This window comes from Rhynchophorus ferrugineus, unplaced genomic scaffold (assembly GCF_030347505.1).
Source record: "Rhynchophorus ferrugineus isolate W39M unplaced genomic scaffold, kcgeb_rfMv2 rfM2, whole genome shotgun sequence".
In the NCBI taxonomy this organism is placed as follows: Eukaryota; Metazoa; Arthropoda; class Insecta; order Coleoptera; family Curculionidae; genus Rhynchophorus; species Rhynchophorus ferrugineus.
In genome coordinates this window covers 67,412,145-67,433,046 of record NW_027472581.1, presented here as the reverse complement: position 1 = coordinate 67,433,046, position 20,902 = coordinate 67,412,145, and the positions used below count along the sequence as shown (strand labels likewise).

Genomic DNA, 20,902 nt, shown 5'->3' with positions numbered 1-20,902 from the left:
ACATCTCTCTAAACTTACCGTTACAAACTGAAATAGATATAGAAATAGTAGCAATAAACCTTACAAAAAATATACAGGAGGCAGCATATTCCGCGACTCCTAACAGTGAAACATTTCCATGAAAAAATATACATATATCATGTACAGTACAGAAAAAGATAGCAGAAAAAAGAAAGTTGCGACAGAATTGGCAGCAAAGGATTGAAGAGAATAACAGAAAATTTAATAGGGCAATAAAATAGCTGAAAGAACTAATCCAAAATGAACAAAACCAAGGCATTCAAGAATACCTAAAAAACTTGACACCAACTGAGGCTACAGACTATTCGTTGTGGAAAGCAACAAAAAAGCTTAAGAGACCCCTGCAGCATAACCCACCTATTAAAACAAACGAACATAATTGGGCTAGAAGTAATAAAGAGAAGGCCGACATTTTCTCAAAACACTTAAAAAATGTTTTAAGCCTTTCCAGTCTCAGCTACATAAAGATGACGAAAATAAAATTACTAGCTTTCGAGATTCGCATTTCAAATGGACTTACCGCACGAAAAATTAACGCTCAAAAAAGTTAAACAAACATTAATGAGAGAAGTTAATAATAAAAAAGCTCCTGGTTATTACTTAATTACTGGTAAAATTTTAAAAGAACCATCAGAAAAGGGTATAAATGCTATCCTACGAATTAATTACTTCCCTAACATCTGGAAAATAGCTAAAATGTTAAGCATTCTAAAACCAGGAAAAATACCAGAAGATGTGACCCACCGCTCTATAAGTTTATTACCGATAATCTCGAAAGTTTTCGAGAAATTATACATAAAGAAGCTAAACTATATAGTAGAAAAAAGAAAATTATCCTATAACATCAGTTTGGCTTTCGCAATAAGCATGGTACTATAGAAAATGCATAGACTTGTAAGCAAAATAAACACTGACCTAAATGCCAAAAGATATTGTTCGGCTGCTTTTCTAGATATATCTCAGGCTTTTGACAAAGTATGGCATACGGGCTTGCAGGTTACACTAAAGAAACTTCTCCCTCATGCGGTCTATCAGTTACTAAAATCGTATCTCACTAATAGATATTTTATTGTAAATCAAGGCGATGAACATACCGAATTAAATCCTATATATTCAGGAGTTCGGCAAGGTAGTGTACTGGGTCCAGTACTGTATCTTCTCTATACGGCTGATCTGCCCACCACAAAAGTAACTACTGTGGCAACATATGGAGACGATACAGCAATTTTAGCATCCCATGAAGATCCAGTCACAGCATTAATAAACCTACAAACCTACCTGGAGGAAATACAGTTATGGTTGAAGACATGGCGCATTAAAGCCAATGAAACAAAATCCACGCATGTAACGTTTACCCTGTGCAGAAGAACATGTCCTCCACTGAATATCAATCATCGTCAACTCCCCCAAGCAGAGCATGTTAAATATCTTGGTATGCACTTAGATCGACGCCTAACCTGGAAGAAGCACATACTCTCTAAACGGAAACAACTGGGACTAAAATTATATCAAATGTATTGGCTCATCGGTCGCAAATCCAAGTTATCATTAGATAACAAGGTATTGCTGTATGAGTCTATACTCAAGCCCATTTGGACATATGGAATCCAACTATGGGGTACCGCTAGCAAATCTAATATATCCATCATTCAACGGTTCCAAAATAAGGTGTTGCGTGCCATTATTGATGCTCCGTACTATATTTCAAATAAAATGATACAACGCGATATTCCTCTATAACCTATAACGAGTGTATTTCAACGTGTTTGTGTGAAGTACTTCGAAATAGTGTGAGTGCATCCCAATGTACTCGTTAATCAGCTAAATATGCGACGTGATAGTAAAGTGCGTAGACTAAAAAGTTTAACACCACCTGATCTGATTACTGGACATATGCAGAGTTTAGAAAAAGCTTTAGAATTAGACTAATTAATTAAGATAACATTAAAAAAAAATTAAAAAATACAAAATTTTGAAAATCGGTTCATATGACGGAGAAATCGGCGAACATACATTAAAAAATATATACAGCCGAACACAGAACCTCCTCCTTGTATAAAACAGTATCATCTCCAGCGTCCTGAGATATATGAAAAAAAAAACGTTACTTAAAATAATACTTCTACATGATATTTAATATCAGATTACTTTAATGTAACATGGTCGAGATGCATATTTCTTTTTGAATGACAAAGGACTGTAAAGCCAACATAGATCAACATCAAAACTGAACATAAATTCTTCCTTTGCCATAAATTCTGGGATTCTATAAATACAAAAATATGAAAAGAGAGAGCGAAATTTAAAAAATAATCAAAAATCCTGAAGAACAATTTTTTCATCAGCTCTAATAGTATCCAACTTATGAAATATTATATCAACAATGATACATAACATTTGATGTCTAACAAAATAACATTTGATTATTCAAAACACTACAATGATTTTTGTATGGATATTTGACATTACATTTGTCTACAATAGAAAAATTAGTAATTTGTTAAAGAACATCATGATAGATAAATAGAACCTAATCGAAATATCCGAAGAAGTTTTATCAAAACACTTTTTAAAAGACGAGAACAAAGGATAAATGGCCGTTTATCGTTTCGAAACACTAAACTGAAACTGAAAATGATTTATTTTTAGTAAAAAGCTTAAACCGTCTAGCGAGGCAAATTCGCCAGATTATTAACTAAAAGAGTTGCAGAAAAAGCGTGTCCTATTTCATCGGGGAAAAAATGTAAGCCGATGGAAAATCGGATCAACTAAATGTTTTTTAAATAGGTTTGGATAGGAGATTATATGATGAAAGGACGATATCCCGAAATAGAACAACTTTTTGTTGATTTTATTTAAAGATTACAACTATAAAACCTTCTTAGTGTTTCTAATTTTAGTTCTTGGTGAAAATTGAAAACGCCCGTACAAATTAACACCATTAAAATAAAAAATCAATAGCAATACAAATAGATAGTATTGACAAGGTGGTAATAATGTAAATAATTATATAAATACAATACATACCTTTAGTTTCATAGTGATTTTAGCACATGTCTGACAATAATAGTATGAATCAATGGTAAAGAAAAACTATCGAATTCAGATACCATTTGAGAGTTCCCATGATAATTCAGCACAAAATAAAAATAATAGCAAGGGAATCTAAATGAGGGCAGTTACAATCATACTTAAACTTTGCTGATTGATCACTAGAGGACCTGATATAAAAACAACACAGATTTTTTAAATAATTTCAATTCAATTGTTTTGTTCTGAAATATTAGTGAACAGTTTTGGTCATATTAGTTCTAGTGTTATTATACCAAACAATTTCTGTAGTTTTAAGGAATATTGGGAGAAAAATTCCTAATTGTAACTTAAACAATAAGCTTTTCATTAAGATTAATGAGCATAATTGACATGAAATTAATAAGACGTATTAAAAATCGATATAGGAAATATTATCAAAAGTTTATCATAAAAATCAGCAAAAGCTATTTGGTCTACACTAAAACCTACACAATGAATTAGAACTACAAATATATAGAAATACCAAAATGTGATTGTCTCCTGTAGAGACTTCAAACTAATATGTTTTAAAAGTAAGCAAATTGAGTACATTAATTTATAACCAAAATAGTGTAATTTTGTATAAACTGAAATTCTCAATGATATTCTATGACAGCAAATGCTAGTATTTTTGAATGTGAGTTAAGGAACAATTTTTTTTTAATTTTTAGATTGCTTAATCTAAATACGGTACCCACATTAAGTTTTTACTTATACTTCCATCAGCGATCACCATCTATGGATAGAAATTAGCGGTATCAATGTAAATAAGTTATTTAATTTGAAAAAAAAACTTCTGAAGCTTACGAAAAACTTTTAAAAATTTATGTTGACCCTGCTCCATCATGTTCACACTGTCGATTGTTTGTTTTTTTTTGCGTGTAAGATTAACAACTTGGAGAACCAAAAATTAACAATTATTACACGAAAACACAGGCCAAACTCCTAGAGAATTTTCAAATAGTTTACTGTTGATGAGTCAACTTTTTCCAGATGTTTACATGCGATAGTATAAATTCAAATTCAGGAAAACTTGGATCCTAATAGAGAAAATATAGTTACCACCCGAATTGACTGGAAATGTTATAAGCTCTCTCTGTATCGTATCGTGACTGATGATGAAAAGCCATCCCCATTGACAATCAATACGATCTATGGCCATAAAATCATCAGCAAGGTATAGTATACGAGCTGTAAAATCTAAATAAAATTATTACTAGAGATGTCTACCAACGCCTCTTGAATAAACTGAATAGATGTAATGTTGTAAAGACTAATGCTAAGTAACAGACATAAAATCGTCCCTTTGTATGACAGCGCTTAAACATTTTTTTTCAATAAAATTTTACCCAAAGTGAAAAAAAAGTCTTTAATAGTCAGAGTACATTCAAGCACCTAATCGTTACCTTTAAGAAATACAACATTACGACCTACTACCATTACATAGTAAGCTTTAATCCGAAAAAAATACATGTTCAACTCCCACACTCAAAATCATATCAGAATTTATATACATTAGATACTAGAGATACGTTTTCGATAATGGATAAATAGACTAAAACAGTAAATAAACCTGCTGAACGTTAGAGGTCGGATGATGACAGAATAATCCATCTAAATGCCGGTCGGTCTCATGCAAATGCTAGGTAATGGAATGATAAGCAGGCAAAATAGCACATCTGTTGATTAATATTAAAATAAGGTTTACATAATCATAAATTCCATTTGTTAAATTGTATTAAAAACATTTTATAGACTATTTGTTGACAAAATTAAGACAAAATAGCGAAAACAATTCTTATTTGATGTGACTCTAATAACATCATCAGTTCAAATCATGTGATAGTATAATTTTAATATTTCTGAGACTCACCTGTCCTTTATTGACGAAACCGTGCTTCGAAGCCAATAGGTCGGCAGCATCGTCGCCAGCAGGAATATTCACGGCGAACTCATTGGAATAAATCGGTCTTTCCCGTGCACTACCCATCACTGCACTTAAGATCGTAAAAAGAAATATCGCCCCCAAAGAATAGTTAAGTAGGGGTAGCGATAGAGCAGATCGCGATCTGGTCGACATTGTGTTCAATTAAGAGAAATCGGAGAAATAGTTCGTTAATAGACACGAGACAAGATAAGAAAGAGTCACTGAGAATTCTAAAGTTCGCGTAACAAACGAGTTACATGAGCTGGTATATTAAAATTGACACGGTTCTCCAGTAGCGTAACTCTGGACTGTAGTTAAGTATCTGCAACAAAAATATTTATATTAGTATAAAATATATCTAGTTAAAATATAACAGTTACTTAAATATTAATATAATAAAACAATAAAATATATCTCTGGCATTGTAAAATTTCAGTCACCTGTTATGACAAGTATTTAATAATATACTAATAGATATAAGACAGATATATTTTTTTAGAAACCTTATTCATTAACATGTTCTTTGTAAAACTTTCTTTCTTTTTGTAAAATGATATATATTTGCCTAAAAATGGTGAATTATCCACTGAGCTCACAATATCGACAATCATTTTTTCCTTCTACATGTATTCCTTCATGTATTCCTTTCTACATAGTTTGTCAAAACTATAAGGTCTAAATACAACATCTAGCAAATTTTTCTAGAAAATCTATTTTGCGCTTTATAAAATCTATCTATTTTGCTTCATGTCAAAAAAGATAATATGGAACTTGGAAATGTAAGTCCTGTTATTGTGGTACACAGGTAACATATATATGCAGTAGCGAAAAATATTCCAAGGCTTCTGACATCTCAAGCTGTTAACGAATAATCTTACGAAAATAATATAGCATTTGAATAATACTAAGTATTAATACTAAGTAATTTTTTTCTGAGTTTCTGAGAGCCACAACTCCTACAACTTAGCTACAGCCGTAGTCGTATTGTATGTGTTTATTCGTATTTTTTATGTTTATAAAAACTATCTAAAATAAAGTAAAATAAAGTATATCTCTATGTGAATAAAGCTGTCTTTAGTTCTTGTAATTTGTATTTAAAATTAGTAAATTTGTTAAAAATTGTAATATTTGAAGTCTTTATTATATATTAGTGTTTTAATTACAAGTGAATTAATATACAAGTATAATATTTAATCATTTATACCTTTCTTCTACTAGAAATTGATATACGCATTTTCATATTGTATGCTGATAATTTTCTTCAAAATAATGTAAATGAAAAGTTAACTCAAAACATCGAATCTAATCTTCGCTCTTTTTGCCATATCTTTTGGAATGACAGAGTATGCTATTTTAATAACAGCTGTAGTACCAATGAAAGTATACTACCGACTATTGCCGATGGTATTTGATGGTGCGATTGTTTAAGATCTTAATATCAATGTAGGTGATACCCATGTGTCATACTGATGTTACTAATTGAGTGCTATGTTACCTATATTTGGGTAAATTACCATAGAAATTTACAAGACTTCGGGGTATATATTAGTCAAGTTCAGAGCTCACACATTAAACAGATAGTTTTACATTAAGAAATGTGTTTAATGTTAAGTGGACTGAAACTAATATTCAATACATAAAAAATATTCCACATCAGTAGTAAATGTACCCTAAAAAATAACGGCGAGAAAATGCCGATAGAAGACGCTTTCGACTTGTTTTATTTAAATTTAAAGTTCGAACACTCTTAGACAAAAAATCCTCTATATAAAAAACATTTTTACGATCTGAACTTTACCATGTATAACAAAAGTAAACAACGCTTTTCTTTACATTTCTCAATGCAAAAACACACTCAGACAAATAAAAATTGGCAATTTATTTAAGTTCATATTTCAGTTTCTGTAAAAAAACGTGTTAAAAGTACTTAAAGTAATAGTAGAGTTAACTAAAAATAGTTATAACTAATAAATATAACTCGCTAAAAGTTTGATCTTAATTTATGTAAAAAGTATCATAACAAACTCCTTCAGATCGATCGTGTTTAGTGAAGTATAAAAACTAAGGATCTCGAGTATCAATATCGACGCTGATAAAAAGTTCGTAAAGTTAGATCCCACTTCGATTTCAGATAATAAAACATGACCTTATAAAATAAATCTCAATAATCTTAATGAATGAATGTTGAAGAGAACGAAATGTAAAATTTGTTGTGGAAAAATCAGGAAATTTTCAATGCATTTGCTTATATAGCTCAGAAAATTATCACTAAACTCAGTTGAAGTTCGAATTATTTAGCCAAATTTCGTTCTTTCTTTATGGATTCATAAATTGGAGGATTCTTGGAATTGGTTTATTGAAGATTGAAATTAACAGTTTCCTCAAAGTTTCTACCTGAAATCGCTGCTATATATAACGTAAATATATCCATTTATGAAAGGAATAATTACATGCAATGAAAAGTTACCACTTACGATGATTATATATATGCGAAAATGGTCGTTGTCAAAGCCCGGAGAAGCTTCAAAAACTTGCAAAGCTGGCAATGCCACCAAGGAAGGTGATGGTGGAAGCTGAAGGTCTTTGTGCGATTGGAAATACCAAACCTAGCCAAACCAATAATTGGATTGAAAATTCGCTCAAAAAAGGCTGGAATTGGTCGATAGGAAAGCAATAATAGGGACTGTTGCGTATTTGAATATAAAAGATTATTATTATTAGTGAAGAATTATTATTATTAGTGAATTAGATGCAGAGTTACAATATTTCTATCTTTGTTGATTACAAAATAGGTCTGATTATGCCCTTGGTATAATTAGATAGAATTTTTGAGAGCTCTATATGAAAAAGTTACGGTAATTTTAGTACCTTTAGTACGAAACGTGATCAGAAATAAGTAAAATGTAAACCTAAAACAATAATAAATTAGTCCTCTGGCATAATATGTATATTTGTTCAATTGGTTAATAAATCATAACTTAAGGATATAAAGTTTAGATTTTTTATAGGAAGAATTATCTGTGTTATCTGTGTTTCACTTAATAATACTACGAGCGAAACGTCGAGACTTAGGGGGTTGCTTTACATTCGAATAGATTAAAATTTTCTTTCATTAAAATAAAATAGTTTATAAACTCGATTTTTTTGTCGTTTTACACCATTCACACTTCATAACTGGTGCAGTCCAGGGACATCATAAAACTGTTTTCTTTAAAATTCATTTAATTAACCGGAATCAAATTAGTTATCTAGAAAACAAGAAACGTCGATGTTAGATTGTCAGTGATTTAATTAATGGTGGCCAAGTATTCCTTGCTGTAGTTAAAAGGAGTTTAGGCAAAAGTATCGCAGATGCAGCTGTAAGGTCCAAAGGTGAATTGAAATTGCTCCCACACCAAACCTGGTTTATATTAGAATAGATTTAAAAGCTATTTATACGAAGTTATTTAATTTTAAATAGAATTTAGAATAATATGATTATGTAAAATTATATTTTACATTTATTGTAGGGAGACGAAACTAAAGTGTGCGCTTTATCGAAAGCTATATTCAGCTGTGAAAGACAGACCCTACATATGCGAATATTTCATCCCAACATAGGTTAACAAAATTCGAGAATAACAGGAGTCATGTGAATCATTACAAGATATTTAGAATTTATATATCTGATTTTCATTTAATTTGATGTCTGATGAACACAGAGCAGCTAAGAAAAATTGTTCTTGCTTAAGAACTTGATGATATAGTATATATATATCATTGTACTAGAGGTAAATCTAAAGGTCGTTAAGATTTTTCTGTAAATTTTAGTGGTAGTAACTTCTGATTCATTTTAGGTTTCTTTAGTAAATTCATTTCTTAACGAAGTACTAACCGAATATTGCATATAATAAATAATTTATTAATTATTAATTAATTATTCATTAACATTAATTTGTGAATCAAAAGTTAAAATGAATGCACCAAAGAATATTAAAAATTATAAAATAGTTCTATATAAGTTTAATTCCTCATTCCTCATGGTGAGATTTTAGTTTCCATGTGGAACATTAGACAAAATAGAAAGCAGTAGAAAAGCCCTATAATGTATATTAAGTTTGAACTATCTGGAAGGGCGGGTATAAAAAGTGACAAGTGAAATATATAAGCAAGGGAAATGTAAGTAACAAGTAGTAATGTAAGTAATTATTTTAATCATTCTGGTGTGTTTATTATTTTTATATTATATATTTCAGGTGATAAATATGGATAAAAGATAAGAATTCATAAATAAGGTAATGAAAATATCCAGCAGTCAAAATGAAACTAACTACATTATCTGCATATATGGAACATCTAGGATAAACAAAAGAAATTATGAATTATTAACAGAAAATTTTTAAACATTTTAAATCATTAATAAATATTAAGGAGTTTTTAGAAAATCAATAGTCAATCAATAATTTATTGATTATAAACATATTGCTTTTATACATTTCTAAATTATAAAGAATAAGTTGCCTAATTGTATGCGTTATTGCTTTAATTATAAGTTAATTCATATATAATCTGTTTTAATATACGAGCATGTATTACTTTACTTATTATTCTATATGTAAGCTTATATGGTCTATAACATAGCTATACGATTACAGTATATAACATAGAAGTAAAGAAAGACCATGTATACTCATATTTGAGGCTCTGAAGATGTCACAGTTCTGAAAATATACTTATTTATGACATTTTGTGTTCAGTGATATAGTAATTTAAGCTTATGCATAAGTTTATTAACTATTATTAGTACTCAAATTGTGGTCGAATTTCGACCACAGTGCGATCACTAGTAATAATGAAACTCAAAGTAATATTGGTTTTAATACGGACAATTTGTAAAAAGTTAAATTCAAAGTTTATATTAAAATATGTATAAAATAAGAATTAGAAATTCCTGCGGTACACTGAAATTCACAGGTTTACCGAATATAGGAAAATAGCAGATTAATGTAGCGAATAAATTGAAGTTTCTGGCAATAAGAAAAGTGCACCAGAACAGGAGATTAATTTTCGTCGACTATTTTTAGAACTAAACCAAAAACGGTACCGGAAAAGTTTGATTGTGTTCCGGACATTCCGAATGCTTAAGTCGGAATTAGGGTTTTTGAAATTCAAGTGCGTTTCGAAAAGTTAATTAAAGTTTTTAAAAACGATAAATTAATTTCCTATTTTTTTCTTCACCCGACTCGACGCGAAACTTTTATTAGATTCATTTTTAAAGTTTCGTTTGCTATATTTTAAAACGCCATGGCTGAACGGTTTATTTTGCTCAACAAACTTCTCTGTTCAGATTTTAATAATTATGTTTCAATATTTCAAGTGAATAGAAACATTTAACGAGCATTTGTGTAGATGTGCAGAGTGTGCAATATGCACGAGGATGGAAATAATGTATAACAAAAATATGTATTGTAATAGAAATATATGATAATAATAATATAATTGTCTGGTCAGTGGTTAAAATATCCAAATTAATGGTTAGTGTAATTTGTAAACAGTACTACCAGCAATCCGCTGTCCCCTCAACAATAGGCTAGATGATTGCAATGATTGCATTAAAGAATCACAAAAATATTGAGTTATAATAATAACATACAATAGTCATATTATTAAAAATAAATTCACTCTAAAATTAAAGGTGGAATTACCAAGATTTCATCAGAAATAAAAACACAAAATTTCAAAATTCGCCATTTTAAGTCAAACACCGATCAGAAGCGCTACGAAATACTGACGTCACTTACTGTTTAATAACCATCATTTCACATTATGAACCAATCAACATTTAAACTTTTTAGCGCTCTTCGCATTTTCTTGAATTGGATTGTTTATCTTATATTTCATAGTAAAAAAATAGTTCTATGCAACCAATGGAAAGAAAATATAAATGGAAAATGAAACTGGGATTTATTAAGACAAATAACTTAAAATTGCCCACAACCGAATCGTCGGCGATGGCAATACTCTGAACTGATATAATAATTTCAAAAATAACACTATAACTTTTATAGAATTGAAGTGAGTGAGTGAGTATTCTAGACACACCAACCATGAAATCTGGTAGAATATTGGCGAACATTAAGAAAAAATACTATCAGAATAACACTTGGCAAGAAAATTAATAAGTGTAAGTAATAACTCTAAAGACTCTAGTAGATTGTTTGAAGATACAGATGCAGTTGAATTTTACAGGGCTACCAAAAGATCCCCTTACATAAATGAACAAGATTGTTAGGAAGTCCTTTACATAATAAAAAACAAATTAGGTTTAACCACAAAAGTTATCAACAGTGTTATTTACCCCGATATTACATTAATTACACATTTACATTTAGATATAATTAAAGGTACCTAAAATAGTAAATTCAAACATTAGAATGATATTAAACCTATACTAGAAAGAAAATATGTTTTAGCTATGTATAATTACATTAGAGGCCCTGATACCATCAATATACGATAGAATATCTAACTAAAACACAAAACTATTAAAATAATGTATAAATAAGACCTGTACCCATAGAAGCCGCCCAGTGCCATCAAAAATGCGCAGATTAGAGCGCTTTAGCGTGTATTAAAATAATATTATTTAAAACGTTAATTTTTCTTTCAAATCATTTTTTATTGCGGAAATAACTTTTATTTCGGGTAAAGTAAATACTTAGAATGTTCATAAAGTATTTTTCCTGCCTTTCTCACACATCTCCAAATACTCCTCCCTCGACTGCGCCAGATTCCTTATTTGGTCCAAATAACTATAGCCACAGAGCAAAATAAAACTTAAAAAAAAACAAGTAAGATCAAAAGTTTTCTTTGTTCACGATGCTGTGCCGCTAGTGCTCACGCCATAGCAAAACTGAAAAAACAGTGCAAAAAATGGAAAGTGGCCATATCGTCGCATTATAATATTACAAATCCAAGAGAGATTATACTCTGAACATTACACTATAGCGGTCAACGATTAGCTGGTCAATATTCTCCGAGCGTAATCCTTTTGATACTTCTAAATAACTGGAAACAATTAATGTTCCCCTCACAGGGAGTTAAAGAGTCTGGCTAAAACCAATAATTATATATAATGTAGATATCCATCCGTATTCCTTCTTGCCGTAAGAGAGTACTTTTTTGTTTTATAAACTAAATATATGATAATTTAAATTTGATAATTATGTTTATGATAATAATTATTTTGGGTAAATGGATTTTTTTGATAAACTAAATATAATAAAGTAATAATTGTCCATATATATTCGTTTTCAAAATATAAATACAATTAGAAATAAATGAATGAAAATATACAATGAACAAATAGTAATCTACGTCTTGTATGGAAAATAAAACAAAACAGGCAACAAACAATAGAATGCTAGCTTATAACTGCTACATTTAATTACAATTTTTGACCTGATATAGTGTCTTTGACACAAATTAATTAAAATTTTGTCAACAGTTTAAGAAAAGTTCCAAGGTAGGCAAAAAAAATTAAACCAAGAACTAAAAAACTATAAAAGCTAACAGAAAGTTACATTATAGTGGATAAAAACTATCGAACAAAGAAGACTAAAAAGTCAAATAGCACATAAAACAATAAATATACAAGTTTGTATTTCAACAGACTCTAGGATGTTACATCACCATCAATGAAGCATTAAATAAAATCGAAACCAAACATTTGGCAAACAAATATATTCATTATTTAGTCAAAATTAAGTCATATCAAAAGCACCAATACACCGGTAATAATTTAACATTAATATAAATGTACTAATACTGTCTTATGATGAAGTAACAGAAATCTTGTGAATCTTATATTTTTGGAACAATCTTATAAATCTAGAATTATTGTGGGACATGTTGGAAATAAAACTTCCATTAAATTGTGTCTATTTAAACAGCCACATACTTTAAAGAAATATCCTCTAAGGAAATAAAAAGGAAGTGAACTCACGAAGCAATAAATAAGTTCGGGGGTTAAGTTCAGACGAAAAGATTATTTCCATTTATTACTATTTCCTTCGGAAAGAGCCACTACGAAAAGTTAACCAAACAACAATAAAATCTCTATACTACTTAGTTATATGGTGATCCGCCTTCCCATTCGCATTTTACTGACAATTATATTGTAGTGTAGGATATATTACGCTGCATAAAATTGGAATTGTCCTTAAATTAATTATTAAAATAAAATGGAAGAAATTGATTCTTTATTGTATGTTATATTGGTAGAAACGACAGACCTGTTGTCCTGTTCAAGCGTCAGTTTTCATACCATATCATGTCGTTTCATACCATATCATGTCGTTTCATACCATATCATATTGTTGAACAACTGGACTAATTGGTAATGATCTAGCAATAAGGGCTCCAAAGTTGCCCCAATGCCTCTCTCCTTCATCTACTCGATATGGATGACAGCGTGCGTTACTGTTTGCTCCATTTCAAAATTTTGGTTGGCATCAGGCTTGATGTAGTTTCAAAATTAGAACACCGTCATTCTGAATTAACCATTCTGGACGGTTTGGATTGGTTATTACGACGGTTAACATTAAAATTTCACTCTGGCAAATATATGCGAGTTGAAAACCAAACTTTTTAAACAATCTTGGAACCTTATCGCTGTCATCTACCGGGTCTAACTCTGTTTATAAAAGATTCTCAGGTCCATATAACACACAAACAATTTAATCAAAATCCACTTAACCGTTTAGGAAGGGTTCAATTATGCACTAATGGAGAAGAAGAAAGAAGTAAGAAGAAAATTTACGTGCTAGACTAAATAGTCAAATTACCGTTTATATTTGAGTCCCCGTCGTATTACAAATTGGCGATAATGTGTAATATTTATGTGAATATCCGCCCCTGATGTCTCAAGTAATGGTATTGGGCTTAGATTAGATCAAACACTAGACCCACACCAGACATTTCAGCTAGAGGATCATACAATATCCAGAAGAAATATCAAGAAGTACTGTGTATGAATCCCCCTAGAATTTAAAATATCCAGCAAACATAGAGGCAAAAGAATAGATATTCTGTAATTCTATCTCATTTCTTTGATCATAAAGTGCTACCGCCTTGACGATTAATGCTAATCAGTAGAAACTTAATAATTAGATCAACACATCTATCTTATATATAAAAATGAATCGCAAAATGTGTTGGTAAGCGCATAACTCAACAACGCCTGGACCAATTTGGCCAAATCTTTTTTTAAAATGTTCGTTGAAGTTCAAGGATGGTTTTTACGGCGAGAAAAATTAGAACTATTGCTGGAAAAATCCTAAAAATAGCCCTTTTCTCTTTCCCATACAAATGATTTGTAACTAAAACGTAGTCAATTTGAGCTTTATTGCTATGGTATAAAGTTCATATTAAATTACAAGCACTCACTGTTGTCTAAGCAATGTAGGTGTGTTCCTAACGTCAAAGATCATATCTATCAAAACAATGTGCGTGTGTGCGTTGGAGCACAGAATACATAGTTGGAGGAGTTTAATGTCGCGTTCCGAAACTCGCGTTTCTTTTGTATTAGTTTCGGCACGCGAGATAAAATGCATCAGTTTCCACGTCATTACATCAGTCAAACAAAAATCGCGTTACCAACAGTGTTTTATTATTTTTAATATCCAAATTTTAAATAAATAAAACAATTCGTACGGCTTAAAAGGATTTGAGTTCAAGTCATATCAAATTTAAAAAAAAAAGTTGTCTGTTACAGATGACTTTTGACAGATGACAGATGAATGGTCAACTGATACACGAAACAAATTCGTATATCGTGTTTTGTGCAGTGTTTAGTTAGTTAGTGTTTGTTTAGTTCGTGATTAGTGAAAAAATAATTTATATTTGATATGCCTCCTATAAGACGAAGCAATTTAGGTAGAAGAACCAGAAATGCTATAAACCAAGCTAATTACCGATCTAATCGTACTGCACAAGAACGTGACGACGGAAATGAACGTGCAAGAATTCGGATATCACAAACGCGTGAAGCGCGAGCGCGACATTCAACTAATAATCGCGCAAGTTTGAATCGAGCTGCTTTCAGTTACGATGTGTCAATTGACTACAGTAACTACCAATGTGTTGTTATTGCTTCTATGAACTTGGTTTGCTCACACTGTAAGGCATTAAAATACAAAAACGAAGCCAATGGATTGTGTTGCGCAAATGGTAAAGTGAAATTGATACCATTGGATCCACCACCAGAACCATTGTACTCATTGGTTTCAGGAATAGGAACAGATTCTATACACTTTTTGACACATATCCAACAATATAACAATTGCTTTCAAATGACTTCATTTGGGGCAACAAATGCAGTTCGAGAAAATTTTATGCCAACTTTCAAGGTATGTATTATAGCAGTTACTCATAATTATTTTAGCGAACAAAATTTTCTGTCACCAAAGTTAAGATGTGTTACTAATCTTCAATTTCTTAATCATTACGAAATATATCACTTAGTCATCATATTATATGGTGATTCAGTTTCAGTGACACTTTTATTATATTTTATATTTAATAGATATTAGTTAAAACTAAATATATACTTTTTAAGATCAAATATTATTTAAGTTTGATCACTGACAATCCATTAATTTATACCACACCATAATATTTTTTTTATTTACAGATACAAGGGCAAATATATCACAGAGCAGGTTCACTGTTACCAGTGCCAGATAGCGACAACAAATTCCTGCAAATTTATTTTATGGGCAATTCACCACAAGAAATTGATCTGCGTTGTGCACATAACAATTTAAGTAAAGAGGTCTATTGTAGAACAATTACAAACTTTATTTCATCAACACAATCAATTGATTATATTGTTTAAAACTGCCCTGGATCTGATGCCATCCGATAATCACAAAATTGTAATCAGAGCTGATAAAACACCTGCAGGTCAACATACAAGACGTTTTAATGCACCAACTATTGATGAAGTTGCTATCATTGTAGTTGGAGAAAATTTGGAATCCCGTGATATTGTTTTACATCGTCGGAATGATCAATTACAACGTATAAAGGAAACACCGCTCTTATGATGCACTGCAATATCCCATTATATTTTGGCAAGGTGAAGATGGCTACGATTTATCAATAAAAATGATAAATCCCATTACAGGTAACTAAAATATTAGTTTAGCTATGGCGATAATATCTCAGTCACTATATTATGTATTTGAATGTTATTAAAACAAAATCTGTTTACAGGTTCTGAAACCAACAAAAAAGTCAGTTCAATGAACTATTATTCATACCGCCTAATGATTCGGGAAAATGAAGATTATATATTATTATATATTATATATTACAGCCAGAGTCTTTAGACAAAAGTTGAAATCTTTAATGAATTTCATCGTAAAACATAATGTGTTTGGTGAGACACGCTGCTGGATGTATTCTGTGGAGTGGCAGAAGCGAGGATTGCCACATGCACACATTTTGATTTGGTTGGTTGAAAAGATAAGGCCAAATGAAGTTGATGCAGTGATATCAGCTGAAATCCCTAATGTACAAGTAGATCCTGGATTGCATGAGGTAGTTATCAAAAACATGATACATGGTCCCTGTGGAACTCTTAATCATAATTCACCGTGTATGATGGATGGTAAATGTTCAAAACGATATCCACGGACATTAATATCGGAAACAATTACTGGTAATGACGGTTATCCATTGTATCGTCGCAGATCGACAGCAGACAATGGAAAATCAACAATTGTCAAATTAAATCAACAAGATATTGAAATAGATAATCGTTGGATTGTTCCATATTCACCCATTTTATCAAAGACATTCAAAGCACACATCAACGTTGAATCTTGCCATTCAGTGAAATCGATTAAATACATTTGCAAATATGTAACCAAAGGGAGTGATATGGCTGTGATTGGAATTGGTGCAGAGAATTCTAATGATGAAGTTACCCAATACCAAATGGGCTGCTATGTCAGTAGTAATGAAGCAGTTTGGCGAATATTTTCTTTTCCTATTCATGAGAGACACCCTTCTGTTGTTCACTTAGCTGTGCATTTAGAAAATGGACAAAGAGTGTATTTTACAGCACAGAACGCAGTACAAAGAGCTGCTCAGCCACCATCTACTACATTAACCAGTTTTTTTGAGACATGCCAAAACGATGATTTCGCACAAACATTGCTATATTCTGAAATGCCAAAATATTATACCTGGAATCAATCCTCAAGGAGATTTATACGACGGAAACAAGGAAAATCAGTTCCAGGATATACAGATGTATATTCCACCGATGCGATTGGCCGGATTTATTCAGTACATCCAAGCAATGATGAATGTTTTTATTTACGACTGCTATTAGTCAATGTACGTGGCCCAACATCATTCCAACAGTTACGAACTGTTGATGGTGAATTATGTGGATCCTACAGAGAAGCCTGTCAACGTTTGCAATTGCTTGAAAATGACGCTCATTGGGATCAAACTCTCAATGATGCTGTAATATCATCACACGCTCATCAAATACGAACATTGTTTTCTATAATCATATCTACATGCTTCCCATCAAACCCAATTGATTTGTGGATGAAGTACAAAGATTATATGTGTGATGATATTTTGTATCAAATACGGAATAGAATGGGAAATCCAAATATACAAATCAGTGAAGAAATTTACAATGAAGCATTGATTTCAATTGAGGACATGTGCTTGATAATGTCAAACAAACTATTAATTCAATTAGGCCTGACCGCGCCCAATCGTCCAATGCATGACGCTTTTAACCAAGAGTTGCACCGAGAAAGACTGTATGATCTCAACGCTTTGAAAGAATTAATTCAAACAAATCTTCCACTGTTAAATGAACAACAGAAGTATGTATTTGAAACTCTTATGAAAGTAACAAATGACGAAACTGGAGGGATTTACTTCTTAGATGCACCTGGTGGTACAGGAAAAACTTTTTTGATTTCATTAATATTAGCTACAATTCGCTCACAAAATAAAATTGCACTTGCACTCGCTTCGTCGGGAATCGCAGCAACTTTGCTTGAAGGTGGTCGAACAGCCCATTCAGCACTAAAATTGCCATTAAATATGCAAAGCAATGAAACTCCAACCTGCAACGTTTCGAAGAACTCTGCAATGGCAAAGGTTTTGCAGCAATGTAAATTGATTGTTTGGAATGAATGCACGATGGCACATAAAAAACCTTTGGAGGCTTTAGACAGAACCTTAAAAGATCTACGTAGCAATAATAACCGATTTGGTGGTGCAATGATTTTATTAGCAGGAGATTTTCGTCAAACATTGCCAGTGATTCCACGATCAACGCCAGCTGATGAACTCAATGCATGTCTAAAGTCCTCCAATTTGTGGAAACATGTCAAAGTACTTCATTTAAGCAAGAATATGCGTGTCGAGTTGCAAAATGACCAATCTGGAAACATATTCTCTAAACAACTCATTGACATTGGTAATGGCAAATTTCCTATAGACATGTTGACTGGCTGCATTAACTTTCCTCAAAGTTTTTGTCAGTTAACTCGATCAAAAGATGAACTTATTCAGAAGGTGTTTCCGGATGTTTCTCAAAATTACAGAAACCATGATTGGTTGAGCGAACGAGCTATACTGGCTGCAAAAAACATAGATGTAAATGAATTAAATTTCAAAATTCAAGAACAAATTACATAACAGGCGAATTGAGGATATATAAATCAGTTGATTCGGCTACTAATCAAGATGATGTAGTCAACTATCCACCGGAATTTTTAAACTCGCTGGATTTGCCAGGATTGCCACCTCACAATCTTCAATTAAAGGTTGGATCGGTGGTTATAATGTTACGAAATATCAACCAACCGCGTCTTTGCAACGGTACACGGTTAGCGATAAAAAAATTACTAAACAATGTGATAGAAGCAACTATACTCAAAGGAAAGTATAAAGGAGAAGATGTTCTCATACCGCGCATCCCAATGATTCCGACTGATGTGCCATTTGAGTTTAAACGACTACAGTTTCCAGTGCGGCTTGCTTTTGCTATGACTATAAACAAGTCCCAGGGGCAATCATTAAGTGTTTGTGGTATTAATCTAGAAAACCCATGTTTCTCACATGGTCAATTGTATGTTGCCTGTTCCCGTGTTGGAAAACCATCAGATTTGTTTATCTATGCGCCAGGTAATCAAACAAAAAACATCGTATACCACAAAGCACTACAATGATAATAATAATAATAATTATGATTCACATGATTAACAATAAAGCGATTACTTATTTTTCAATCCTTATATATGTTTTATTTAATTATTTTTTATTCACAACGCCCTATCACCAGGGTGATGGTTCTGTTCAGGAGAATTTTTTAAAATACGTAGGCACAAAAACTGCCACATTACAAATCTTTTTGACAGGACGAAGTCTGTCGGGTCAGCTAGTATGATATAAAAGCATGGTTCTAGTTTATTAATAATCATATCCTTGAAATTGCATTCCAATGCTTGCGCGTGCATTCCAATCCAAAATATTCCATGTTCTAAATCTAATATCAGGCTATCTTTAACAGTAATTCATAATCAATATTAGTATCTCATTTATTAAAGGCATACGAAAAGCTCTATCCGTACACATCGTCTTAATGATGATGCCCTGATGTCTAACAATCCTTTAATAAGTTTATTATCCATTTCCAGTAGGATTCCCCACCGATCACAATCCAATGATCATAACCCGAGACTCCAACATGCATTCACAAACACAATAATCGTATAAAAGAGAGTACGAACAAAAACCGAGGAAACTAATATTGTGTCAATCATAACTCTGTCGTCAAGGGCACAAAATAACCGTAATTATGTCATTAAAATCAATTATTACGCCAATTAAGTTAGAGTTAGAGCAATTTGAAAATAATCGGTTAAGCTAATACATATTTATTAATTGCAATAAAAACATACTGCAAATTCCTTATTGAGTCCCATCAAAAATCAAGAAAACTTCGAGTAAAAACCAATTTTAATCGCCCTTGAAATACCAATGATAATTAACCTAAAGTTAATTGTTATTTATATACAGAAGACATATATTTCTGTAAAATGCAGCAGTCTGAAATCTGAGAAGGGCAATTGCCCTTGCGAATGGCGTGCTGGATTTGGACTGACCATTGAAACCTGCGGTCGAATTGGAGACGTCGATTTGTATTTGAAAGCAGTATGGGCGTAACTGGATGAAACAAAATTATTTAACTCTGGCTCGGGTTTACCGGTAATGACCAGAACTTGTACCACTTAACCGTGTAATTTAATTGAACTTAGCGGCAGTTTTAATAGCATCAGGGTATCCTATGCTGGAAAACGTGGTATCGTCTGCATAAAATGCTGAATTCATGTAATTTTAAATTGAGAAATCAACCATGTACGAATTTAATAAAGTCAGGGGTGAGGGGGGAATCTTGGAGAACGCAGATCTGTTTCCGGGAATATATTCCATCAACTAATTTTACTTGTGTGACTTATTTTTCAGAAATGAATGAATTAAGAAGAATGAATGAAGAAAAAGGCTTACTAGATTTGTCCAATTTCTGAGCATTGTGCCAGACTTGGACAAAAGCCTTGGTGACCTGCAGTGTTTGGCGCGAAACCTGAACTGTTCATCAAGAAGTGTGTAAATTGCGCCTTTTGTTAGCGAATTAACGCATGGAGTATCGTCTCGGATGTTTGGAAAGCAAGCTAATGAGATTAATTGGTCTGCAATTAGACAATTTTATTTTTTGATACGAAGAGGCAACTTGTTGAACGGTGGGCAATAAAATTACATTAAAGGTAAAAACAGGTAAAAAAACATTTTTCCGACGAC

General features: G+C 31.8%; 1 protein-coding gene across 2 annotated transcripts in view; it reads right to left on the bottom strand.

Annotated features, from left to right (window-relative positions):
* Fur2 (furin-like protease 2) overlaps positions 1-20,902 on the bottom strand; it is a 1,295,077-nt gene that overhangs the window by 771,099 nt on the left and 503,076 nt on the right. For both annotated transcript variants that reach the window (XM_076396174.1, XM_076396175.1), the window contains exon 3: positions 4,967-5,342. In XM_076396174.1, the coding sequence (XP_076252289.1) occupies positions 4,967-5,173 (207 nt within the window). In that variant the 5' untranslated portion in view covers positions 5,174-5,342. The remainder of the gene's footprint in view (positions 1-4,966; positions 5,343-20,902) is intronic.